Source organism: Ambystoma mexicanum, chromosome 4q, assembly GCF_040938575.1.
Source record: "Ambystoma mexicanum isolate Mex_15411 chromosome 4q, UKY_AmexF1_1, whole genome shotgun sequence".
Classification (NCBI taxonomy): domain Eukaryota; kingdom Metazoa; phylum Chordata; class Amphibia; order Caudata; family Ambystomatidae; genus Ambystoma; species Ambystoma mexicanum.
In genome coordinates, this window is record NC_090928.1 from 415,378,749 (window position 1) to 415,391,303 (window position 12,555).

The 12,555-nt window shown below is 45.9% G+C and overlaps 1 protein-coding gene across 2 annotated transcripts in view; it reads left to right on the forward strand.

The window, feature by feature from the left end:
* The window catches only part of ZNF124 (zinc finger protein 124), a 567,552-nt gene extending 557,798 nt beyond the window's left edge, over positions 1–9,754 (forward strand). For both annotated transcript variants that reach the window (XM_069607991.1, XM_069607993.1), the window contains one exon: positions 6,865–9,754. In XM_069607991.1, the coding sequence (XP_069464092.1) occupies positions 6,865–7,625 (761 nt within the window). In that variant the 3' untranslated portion in view covers positions 7,626–9,754. The remainder of the gene's footprint in view (positions 1–6,864) is intronic.
* The last annotated feature ends 2,801 nt before the right edge of the window (positions 9,755–12,555 follow it).

The following is a 12,555-nucleotide window of genomic DNA, read 5'->3' on the forward strand; positions in this document are numbered from 1 at the left end:
TGAGACACCTATATAGTGGGAGAGAGGCCTATAAATGCAGTTTGGAGCAGACACAATGCAATTTGGGCCCAGAGACCCCGCTATCAATGCAATTTGGAGAACACACAATGCAATTTGGGCATAGAGGCCCTGCTGTCAATGCAATTTGGGGCGACGGGGGGTGATCACAATGGTGAACATTGGTTTAGCCTAGTGGCCAGGTATCTAGGGTAGAGCTGTACCTCTCCCCAACCCAAGCCACCCTATCTTATTGGTCCTTGTAGTTGCTGGTTGACGGCTGGCCACTGGCTTCCCCTGAGGACACCTGCTGACACTTCCTGGAGCCGCCTCTGTTGGAGCCGCCCTTGGCCTTGGGCCCTTAGCCGCAGGGGGCTGCACGGGCAGAGGGCTGCCCTGATAGGGTCAGTTAAGATCAGTAGGGAGAACCAATCAGGGAGGGAGAGCGTTTACCAGGAAGTGGGATCAGGCTGGAGAGGGAGGCTTCAGCTCGTGTGCACGGGGCGGAGGGGTCCTGGTAAATTACACCAATGCCCCAAAATGGAGGCCCAGGTGGTCAGGAGGCCACAACACTCACCGGGGTCTCTGCAGGTCAAATGCACGCAGCGCGAGTGGAGCGGCTCTGTGGCCTGGCTGCTTTTCCTCCGTTAGCCAATCACAAGTGCAGGGAGGTCTGGGAGGCGGGAGGAGGAGCGTTTACCAGGAAGTGGGATCGGGGCTGGAGAGGGAGGGAGGGAGGCTGCAGCTTGTGTGCGCAGGCCGGAGGGGGCCTGGTAAATTACACCAATGCCCCAAAATGGAGGCCCAGGTGGTCAGGAGGCCACAACACTCACCGGGGTCTCTGCAGGTCAAATACATCAAATATATAAATACATCATTTGGGATTCAAAAGAAGCGATAGTTTGTAAAAGTAAGGTCTCAACACAAAATGAATAGGCCTACTTAGTTGGGCGAAGGTGGTAACATAAGTAGTGAAAGCATGACGATTAGTATCAGCCCAATATCAGTCCCTTTCTGCTAAGGGTCTCCCTTTATAGAATACAGGTAAATGGGACAGTCCCAGGCTCACTGGACTGGTGTCCGGGGCTAGTGTAGCCCCAGAGCTCAAGTTATCCTTTTCCTGAACTTTAGGATAGTAGTAGGATCGAGAACACCTATGAGATGTGGGTCCAACTCAAAAAGAGGCTTCAAGAAAATAGTGGCAGGAGGGATTAAAGAGGTTTTGTTAAGGTTTGTTCTAAAGGACCCAATGTTCTGAGTCTGATCCTTTACCAACTTCCAAACTCCTAGGAGTCTGCCAAGAATATAGGGTTTTAAAATCACAGTCGCTGGGAGTTTTTTGTCAGTCTCAGGGATTACGTATCATGGACAAGGGTAGCAACGAGAAAACGGGCCCATGAATCAGAACATTTATTAAATCAGTCAATCAACTGTATAAAAAGAAGCGAAAGCCTCCTGACTTGGTGGATATTAAGACGGCATTCCAGAGAGGGAGTTGATCTAGTAAGAGGAGAAAGAGAAGTCAGAATCTTTCTTGGCCAAGCCAAAACATCCAATTAGGCAGAAGCAGACAGAATAAACGGTAGTTGTGCCAATTAAGCCGCACCATAAACCAAGCCAGGATGAAGGGGAAATCTAGACTAGACAGTCTGTTAATAAAGTGGGCAAAGAGCATGGCAGGAGCTAGTCCCTGAGATGAGCAGTAAGGAGAAGCCAGCTGGGGCTCCAACCCAGATCCTGGTGGCAGATGAAAGACCAGCAGCACAGTCAAAGATGCCCTGGTGACACATTAGAGAAAGCCCTAGGACAAGAAGAGTCCAATACAAGGATTTCCCTGGCTGCAGTTTCATGGCCAAGTCAGCAAAAAAAATGAAGCAGACGCCAAGGAAAAGACCAAGAACACTCTTCTTGTCCTAGGGTTTTCTCCAGTCTGTCACCAGTGAAATTCCTAGAACTCCCCATGCGTCCTCCCTGTCCTGAGGCTTCTTCTTTAGAGTTACAGGATGGAATTCTCCCCTTTCCCACCTGGGTACTTGTGGGTAGGACCCCTGGACCACAAACCCTGATCCAAATATTTACAACACTTGTCCTGGGGCAGATTTCCCTTTTGGTTTCTTCCGCCCAGACAATTCTGGACCCATTATTACCTGCCTGACTTGCACAGTATATTTCTCATTGGCGTGTCTGAGGGTTTTGTGCTGACTTGGACAGTTGTGACCCTTTGAAATCGGTTCCATGTAATAATGTCGCCACAAAAATCTTGTCATGCAAAAATATCGCCGAAAAATGGCTGTTTTTTGGAGCGACATTATTGCATTGAACATGCGGGGGACACCTCCGCAACCCCAACTTTTTTTTTTATTTTAATTTTTTTTTTTTTGCCCCTGTCCCCATATATATGGTCACCCAAATAATATCGCCACGACATTTTCCCGGCGATATTATTTACGGCGACCATATATATGGGGATATTATTACCTGATACCTTGAAATCACCCAAGGTAATGCTTTGGAGGTTCTGGGGATTACCCATGTATCTCTTCCACGGGTTGCTTCAGAGTTGGTGGCTCCACTGGCCCAAACCTTACATGTCAACCCCGTTGAAGATTCTAAAGCTATTTACTCTGCTGCCCATGTACTGAAGCCTGTAAAGCCATTATTTTGTTGGTGCTGAATTCTTATGAAAACCAAAAGCTAGGATAACATTAGATGAACATTTTAGTCACATGTGGTGTGACAAATCCTCCTGCATTGTTTTGGAGACCTCTAGTGGGGTGTCGAAGGGGGTATGGTACCTCTTCAACCTAGAAGATGATGGGCCGAAAGGCAATAGGTGGAGGATCCCCTGATCACCCCCACTTAGTCCCTGACAATGGGCTGGGGCCGGCCACTTGCATCAATAAAGAGGAAGTATCAGGCAGTCCCCTAATGTAGTTAAGTAATGCCCTCTGAGGCGATGTCCATGGGTTTTAGAAAGACACGTTATGATAATATTTCCATGATTGGTGGGCTGCGAACACTTAATCAGAGGTAAGCAGGCGTGGCTCTGCTTCCAGAGCCGAAATAAACTCTTGCTCACTCCAAGATCGGGGGGGGGGAGCTTTCAAAGCCGCAATCCACTGACACTCCAGAAAAACCTCTACAACACCTCTGGGTAGGAGTATGGTGGGTGAGGACCAATTATCGATAGCAAATCAAAATAGGAACAAAACACTCAAGCAAATCTCATCATTGGGAGAGAGTGTAGTGGGGTTTCTGAATCTATGTGTGGACTGGCTTTGTGGGTGTTTGTAGAATGGAGTGTGGCTCAACCTGGCGATTTTTAGCAGAGACGTCTGAGAAGGAGTTTGGCGGCAGAGAGGAAGAAGTGTGGAGAATGAAGGTGAGAGAGGTAGTAGGGAGAATATCCACTGGTGACAAGAGTAGAGTTTCATGTGGTGAGTCTAAGGAAGTGGCAGGAGGAGAACATTAGGTTGTGGCAGGAGAAGAGTCTAAAGAGGAGAATACAAGGGGATTTGGCAGGAGGACAGTTTCAGGTGGTGGCAGGAGCAGGCTACAAGGGGATGGAAGAACAATATCATCTGTGGTGGCAGGAGGGAAGCAGCAGGAAGCACCCAACACCAGTCAGCCCAGAAATAATCAGAATAGGAAGGAATGAGAGGGCACAAGGAAGGAGCCAGGAGTGAGGCCCCTTATTTGAAGGGGTTGAACCCATGCTGGCAGGAGAGACAAGGAGGTGGCTTGGCGTGGCACAGCATGGAGGAAGGCCAGAACCAGAAGAGAGTAGGAAACAGATGCAGAGGGTAGAATTCAGGACTTCCATGGAAATCAGGTGATCCGACCTTCAAGAGCTTCTCTCAGTAAACTCAGTCTGCAAGTCCTGGGTGGTTCTGTCTACTACTTAAAGCAATATTCTGCCCCATTCACACCTTATAGTGGAGACTTGGACATCTGCAGACCCCGCAAGAGGCACTGGAAGTGGTTGCATTTCAACTACAACATTAGACAAGCCAAAGGCGATACTTTCTGGAACAGACACTGAAAACACTGAGTGTTGAGGGAAGTACTCCAAATCCTTCTAAACTTTTGAGAGACCTTTTGAACTGATATAACTGGGGAAGGGACGACTTTGCTAATAGATTTGCTTGATTTGCCAAGGAGAACTTCTTTAATGGGAATGGTGATGTGGAGTCAGCCAGGCCAAATCTTTAGACCAGGTTAAGTTCTGTGGAAAAAGAGCAGGCATGAAGGGGGCAGAGTGAATACACCTAGCGATAGTGACAAATTGAGGGAATATGTCCCTTCTCCCCAAGGGAGAGCACCCTTGTGAGGCTAGGGAGGTGAGCCCACTCCGCAACACCCACTCTAGGGGTCGAGGCATGTGGGACCTCACTGGGAGAGACTCCCCCTTCGGGGACAAGGCTCCCGTTCCGTGAGAAACTCCCTGATGCCCTCCAAGTGATGGCTTATATGGACTTGTGTAAAACATCAGAATCTTATCAGTTTCATGAAGATAAAGTGAACCTGCATTATCAATGACAAGAAACTGAGGCTATCCCCTAAAATCAAAGTCTCCAATGGACTGATCCATGGATAATGAAAAGGGATCATATGCCAAAGGACAAGAGAGGGTGGAAAGAGGAGAGAGAACAAGAGGCCCCTGTACGTAGCAGGATGGAAGGAGGTGGGCGGTCGCAGAACGCAGAGCCCGCGTAAACCATAGCAGCTCTGATGCAGAGCGAGAAACCAGCATGTGGAAGCAGAGGAAATCTAAACATGGTGGAACAGAGAGTTTGATGGTGGCGTGACTACAAATCAATTGTGGTGTGCAGCCCGCCCACACAACGACGCTGACACCACCAGCAGGAGAAGGAACTCTGAGTCATGACACCAGCGCTATCCAGAAGGCAAGATCGGGTGGCAGAGGAGAGGGACACCACAGAAAGTAAGCCGCAGAGCTACAAAAAAAGCAAGAAAGAGTCCAACGTATTACAGGTACCGACGTTGTAACCCCTGAACACAGAAGGGAATGGGAATACCGAAAGGTCAAGGGGGGGGCTCATTATAAGTTAAACAAAACTCGTCCCAGTACTAAGGAAAACTTATTACCCTGGGAAAAGGGAAAAGTCACCCCATATCCTGACGATAAGAAAGCGAACATATTGGAGAAAGACAATTGGGGAATAGAGATCTGAAAACTCATGAAGATAAGCCTCATACATGAAACAACACCCTGGGAAGAGGTGGATTATCATTGGAAGTTGAACAACCAAAATATTCAAGAAGAGAGCAATTTCTTAGAGGGTCTCAAACACTAAGAGACAGAGAAGGAACGTGAACAGAACTAAGACAATCCCTAAGAAAGAGGGAGGGGGAAATACCAGACCCCTAAAAGAACTGCAGAACTTAATCCAGAGGATAACCAGAGATTATTTATAAATTGTCTACTGATTAAAACAATGGAATCAAAAAAACTTGTGATGAAGCAAAGCAACCAGGAGAAGTGAGTCATTCTCCTGACCTTAGTTAGTTGTGTTAGTGGTAGGGTTAGATAGGTTAGATTTGGATGGTGGACTGACTTGTTTTGGACATTCACACTGACTGACAAGAACCTTAGTTAGCAACATGGGTAGGGAACACCCCATAGACATAGGGAAGGGACAGGCTGCCTTTTACTTCAAATAACCGATATAGTGAAAATGTCTTTACAGCGTCCGCCTCCTTCTACTGATCCTCCACACGATCTTTCACTGTTCAACTGTATTTTCCATAAATGTGCTTTATCACTTGGACATGATCCCCAATTGCTTTCCTTGTCTTCTGTAAAGCCTTTCACTAGAATTGAAAGATGAGTTCAAAAGGTGTATGCAACCAATGTTCCTTTAAAGACATTGGGCCTCATTCCGAGTACGGCGCTAACCAATGGCGCTATTAACGCCTTGGTTGACGCCGTACCCGGACCGGCAGCGCCTTGGTGGATGGCGGAATCACCGCCCCATTCCAAGGTTGGCGGGGCGGTAATTCCCCATTCACCAAGGCTCTTCCCCATTCCCAAATGAGCCCCCATAGGGCTCAATGGGAATGGGGAAGATGCAAATAACGGTGACCGTTCATTACGGTCACCGTTATTGGCTTGGAGGCCCCTTTGCGCCCTCGACTTTAACACCTGCTCAAAGCAGGCGTTAAGGGCGAGGGCGCAGAGGGAACTCGGAGTATGGCGGTAAGGGAATACCGCCACCGGTCTCGTTACCGGTGGCCGCTATCCCTTACCGCCATACTCGGAATGAGGCCCATTGAACTGTATACTAGATGCAATGGGTTTTCTCCGAAGTAGCGGTGCTTGCAAAATCTCCTAACCTACTCTCATTGGTGAGTAGATTTTATGAAGTGCAGTTACCATTTGAATGATACTTAACCTTGCTGGTGAGCTTGGGGATGTTTGAAACTTATTTGATATTTAATGCAAACAAACTTCGTTTGCATTAATGGCAAATACGTTTCACTATGCATGGCTGGCCTTTGGGTGGTAGAATTGCACCAAATATAAAGTGTACTTATGGTGACATGCACCATTTTACAGAATACACTGCTAAACATTTTGTTACCCATCACCACGGGGCACGTGCATTTTTCTTAGGTCGAGTATGTAAACTAAGGAACTCGCCCTGCATGTCTAGTGGGATTGTTAAGAATGTGCAAGGGCTGAGTCTGAATTCATGCCATTTATCGAAGCTGATTTCTTAAACCTTGATGAACATGTGCAGTATGAATTTTAGCTCCTCGATTGGTACAATTTAGATGCATCTGAATCATGTTTTTATTTGCATGTACACAAAATCTGAAACCTGGGCTCTCATTTTATTCCAGCGTGCAACGGACCCGTGAACAGAAATGTCAACAAAGGAGATTCTGCTGAATGCACAGAAAGAACATCTTGCAAACCTTTATCAGGAACAATGAAGGTCCTGCTCACCTCTGAAAAGGAAACAAACTTTCAAAGTTGCTCATGGTCTCAACGCAATGAGGAACTGGAAGGCGAGAACACTACTGACTCTGAAAGCGTTTTTGTTTTTTCAGCACAATCCAATTTGCATCCTGTACTACCCAACATGGAGATGTCCAATGAATATAATGTGTGCCACAGTAGTCTTGGCAATCCAATGCTTCTTAGATACCAGCCAAGCACGCAACCAACTCACAGTGTTGATATGTCTGCCCGATTTAATGAAAGCTTCGGTGAAGCCAGAGGTCTTGTTGGGCCTCAATCAAGACACAGTGGTCCCAGACCATACACGTGCATGAAATGTGGGAAGAGCTTCAGCCAGAAGGGGACCCTTAGTAGACACCTGAAAACACACTCTGGAGACAAGCCGTATAAATGTACCGAATGCCCAAAGAGGTTCAGTAGGAATGGAGATCTTATTATACACCAGAGAAAACATACAGGAGAGAGACCTTTTCAGTGTACCCTTTGCAAGAAAAGCTTCAATCAAAAGAGAAGCCTAATAAGTCACCAGAGAAATCACTCGGCAGTGTTACCCCCAAGTGAAATGCCCTACAGCGCATGTGGAACTAGCTACAATCAAAATGTGGATATTATCAGACAAAAGGGCCCACATTTCCGATAGACTTGAAGATAACTTGGCAGCATGTAGCACTCTATTATTTAATTTAATTGTTAATTTATAAAACGCTTAATAACAGCGTTGTGGTTTCAAAGCGCAGGATTCCGATCTGTGTGGCGCTGCATTGTCTTGCTTCCAATACAAACGCGTTGCTCCTGGGCTAACCTTCCTTACTCTATTAGCACTTCAACACAAAAAAAAATCATCAGTCAACAGTATAAATATAATTTTCCAGTTTTGATTTACCAACTCACTTCGATCAGGGCGAGCGCTCTACACCATTCCTCATGATTCAATGTGACCAAAACACATTTTTATAAAAATAAAAACAATGAAGTGAAGGTGGTACATAACTTTGTGATTACTTGTTTAGGCAAATTAGAAATACTCAGATCACTTGCATTAAATTGATTTCAAAAAGATTCTTCCGTTAGATATATTGTCTTCGACTAGCCAACACTTTTCATGCTTCAGTTGTGAAAAGCGAACTACAGGATCGGCAAGAATCCAGTATTCCAAGAGCAATCCAAAGTGATTTTGCAAACAATTTAGACAAAATCAAATGGTGTGTGCCAAATGTCTTGTCATTCATAGCGCTACAAAGCAGTCTGAACCCAAAGCAAGGAAAGGGAAAGTAGGACATGAAATCTCCCCCAAACTCTCAAATGGTATTATGAGAGTAATACAGATTTGCTTTATAGCCCCTATGTACATCTCTCTGCTGCTTCTTAAATTCCATATGTAGCAAATGGGTGAGTGGTTGCTGCTCTCAAGTTTAAAGAAATGTGAAGATAAAAGTACAGCGCATGTGGGCATCCAAAACCTACTTCAGCATAAAGTGCCATTGAATCATTTCAGATTGCAAAGATGGATGCATTCGAATGGAAATGGGAACAGTTGTGTTTGTGAATTGGTAAACATTTGTTCATTAAGAATGTATTTGCACTGAATGCTAATAATCCATTATCACATCGATCAGCAGTACTTGGTATATTGCACGGTTGTTGAAACTGTACTTGTGGGTTCCTTCCACGCCGCTGCAAACGATGACAAGTCTGAATCCTTGCGAGTTTGTAATCTTGTGGTGAAGATAGACATGGGCAGCAGTGTAACCTCCAACTCTGTGATTCTACCCACATGAAATGGGATCACCTAAGGACACAGTTAATTATGAATAAGATAGGACCAAATGCACGCAATAAATCCCAAGCCTGGCCTCTAGCAGACAGAGGGGTTCTTGATAAGCCAACTGAGCACAGCTTTTCTTTTGTTGAAAAACAAATGGTAGTCAAACCAATCACCTAAATATTTTGATAACTTTACTAATAGTTATAGCAGACATATCTGGTATAATGGTGCCATTATTTTTACACATCAGTATACACTGTTCAATAAGAAACCTTTTAAAATGGATACGCTGATAAGCCATGCCATACAAGGGTAATAAGCCACCCTTGGCTGCATTATCGTATCGCAAGCATCAATTCAAAAGTTACTGATTTATTTGACTTTCTTAAATAATTCAATTGAAATAGTATCTCAAAAGGTGGATTTCCACAGCTCTTCAGTCTCCTCATTGCCCAAGTGAGAAGTGTATTGATGGTCAACTGCGGAGAACTCTACGTGCAGCCTGCAGTGCACAGGTTCGAATCGTACAGGCTTCTTTTCTCAATCTTCTGAAGTCAATAAAATGAGTTCCCTCAAGGTGAGTGCGCTGTGAAAATCAATTTTGCGATGTGTACATTATGACTATGTAGTCCACACTAGAGACTGAAACAGCTTAAGCGTCCGTCCATATTCACCATTAGCCAATCTTACATAGATACATCCAGCTTACAGCGTGTTTACCTTCACAACAAAAACACATACATTTGTCATTTTCAAATGTGCCACAGAATTTTGAAAAAGCTGGTGAAAAGGCCAAAAAACGTAGCATGTTGCCCAACTTCCAACCATTGTAATCAGTCTGAAGGGCAAATCAATGTAATATCTAATGTCGACAGTGTCCGTCTTCCTGTAAGGGCTTCTTTCCAGTTAGGATCTATATAATATGGGTATCAGTAATGGAATCCTGTACGGATTTGGACATTTCACCAGTTTGCTTGATTTGCGTTTTAAGAGCTGGTCTCATGTATAATAAAGATTTTCCATAATAACTTACTAGAAATTCTTGATTCTATTAAAGACACTGAGGCGAGCATTATGCTTCTCTTTCTTTTATTAATATATAAATAGAAAGCTCAGCAGCAAGTGTTAATGCACCTTATTGAAAGCGCAGGAGTGCGTGGCAGACAAAAGGTGCATGAAAAAACACAAAGAACTTAGTAAATATTAACAAAAACAGTGTAAGTCCAAGAAAAAACTCCATTTCCCAAGATGCTTCAGGAAAAGGTCCAGCAAAGGGTCACTAACACGTGACTTAGTCCACCAATGAATAACTGGCTGTCCATATAAACAGTCATACAAATTATGTCACTTCCTCTTTCGAAAGCTGCGAACTTGAAAAAACGGTGAAAAGAAGAACTGTAGCTGAGGTCATCTCGAGACTGCAGCCGAAGCAGAGCTGATTAGGCGATCAGGAGGGCTTGTCTGAAGCCGCTGTCAGAGAAAAGAAAGTAACTAGAATTAGTTCATGCATCAGAGAACCCTAGTTCCCCTTACGGGGGTGGGAGAGAAATAGTGTGTTAACTTGACATACATAAGTCAGACCAATAAGCAGTAACATTCCCAAACAAGTCGCATAATTATTACCCAAAGGTGGTAGCGCTGTTATTTTTCTTGCTGGGCGGGATAATGCTCGCCTCCGTGTCTTTAATAGAATCAAGAATTTCTAGTAAGTTATTATGGAAAATCTTTATTCTATGTCAAGACCGGAGGCTCCCATTATGCTTGTTTAAAGCTTACTTACCACGATAGAAGCTGGTTGTTCTAGCGGTTTCAGGTAGAATTCCTTGAATATTGATTCACCTGACCAATCCGCCATTCTCATGATATCTTCTAGGCGTACTCCGACCTGAAATGCTTTGGAAGCCATGGCTCCTCTAACGGAGTGGGCTCCGAAATGCAGGGTATCTATTCCTGCTTGAGTCAGAGTCCAGCGCACCCAGCGTGCTAGGGTTGGAGACGAAACTGCCTTGTGCGGTTTACGCAGGGCTATTAGCAGTTGCCCGTTAGGGGAAGTCCTAAGCGGGGCAGTCTGCTCCTCGTAAACTTTTAAGCATTTAACTAGGCAAAGCTTAGGTTGATCTTTGAAAGCGGGGTACGAAATAACCCTCGAGTTACATTTCGTTCTCCTGTGCAAATGGAATACCACCCCATCAGGAGAAAAGGTCCTGCCCGCCAAATCAAGAGCTCTAACGTCCGAGACCCTCCTGCAGGAGACTAAGCAGAGCAGTGTAGTAAGTTTGCCTGACAAGGCAGTCCGAGACAGGTCCTTGTTATGCGGCCATGACAGAAAAAGATTCAGAACCTTGTTGACGTCCCAAAGCTTATCATAGCGAGACAGGGGAGGAATTGTAAGTCTTATTCCTTTAAGGAGTCTGCAGACGAGCTGATGCTCTCCAGCTGGAAGCCCCTGAATGAGATCATGCCCGGCGGAAATAGCTGAGCGGTAGGCGTTAACCGTCCTATAGGCGAGGCCTCTTTCAACTAATGAAGCCAGGAAATTTAGGATTTCCTCTATAGGTGCTGAAACTGGATGTGAACCGTTCCTACGGCACCAGTTACTCCAGGCGTTCCAGGAGTTAGAATATCTCTTGAGGGTAGCAGGGGCCCAGCTCTCCTCAATGAGGTTGATTGCCGTGGCTGATATGCCAGGAATCCTCCACCTTGACCTGAAATCCTCCAGGCTGCTAGGTTCAGTGATCCGTTGAGGAGAAGGGGGTGACGCTGTCCTGACGGATCCAGAAGGAGATCTGGAAATTGGGGTAGAAGGATTGGAAAATCCGAAGAAAGTTCCAGAAGAACTGGATACCAGGTCTGAGAGGTCCAGACCGGGGCTATGAGGACCAGGTCCGTATGCTCCTGATGGGCCTTCGCCAGGGTCCTCGCTATCATTGTAAATGGAGGAAAGGCATAGTGAATCCCCTGGGTCCACTGCTGTAGGAATGCATCGGTCGCAGCTGCTGCTGGGTCCGGTCTCCAACTGTAAAAGATGGGTAGCTGGGAGTTGAGACGGGGTGCAAATAGATCTACGGACATGGGGCCCCATGTTCGCTGGAGGCGGAGAAAGACTTCTCTGTCGAGCCTCCAGTCGCTGAAATCTGTGGAGTGACGGGAGTGCCAGTCCGCCACTACGTTTGTGAGCCCTGGGAGATATTCCGCTGTCACCGAGATCTGGTGTTCCAGACAGAAATGCCAAAAATCCTTCGCTAATTCCGCTAGAGGTCTTGACTTGGTCCCTCCCAGGTGATTGATGTACCGTACTGCGGAGATTTTGTCCATCTTTAGTAAGATGCAACAACTCGCTTTGCCTCAGGCAAAGGAGCGCACAGCGAATGAGCCGGCGAGAAGCTCCAGACAGTTTATATGCATTTTCAGCTCCTGAGGAGACCAGAACCCTCCTGTGGCTACAGAGCCGCATCTCGCTCCCCAACCGGAGCGACTGGCGTCTGATTCTATGATAATGTCGGGGGTGGATCCGAAAATGGCTCTGCTGTTCCAAGCTTCCATATGAGTGAGCCACCAATTGAGCTCCGTGCGCGCAGAGGTCGACAGTGTCAGACGTTGAGAGTAGGAGAGGCTCCGTCTCAGATGCTGACCCTTGAGCCTTTGCAATTCTCTGTAATGAAGAGGACCGGGAAAAATCGCTTGAATGGAAGACGACAGGAGACCGATTACTCTTGCCAACTCTCGAAGAGATATGAGGTCTCTCTGTAGAAGTCTGCGGATCTCCCTCCGTGTCGCATGTATCTTGGCCACGGGAAGATGAAGT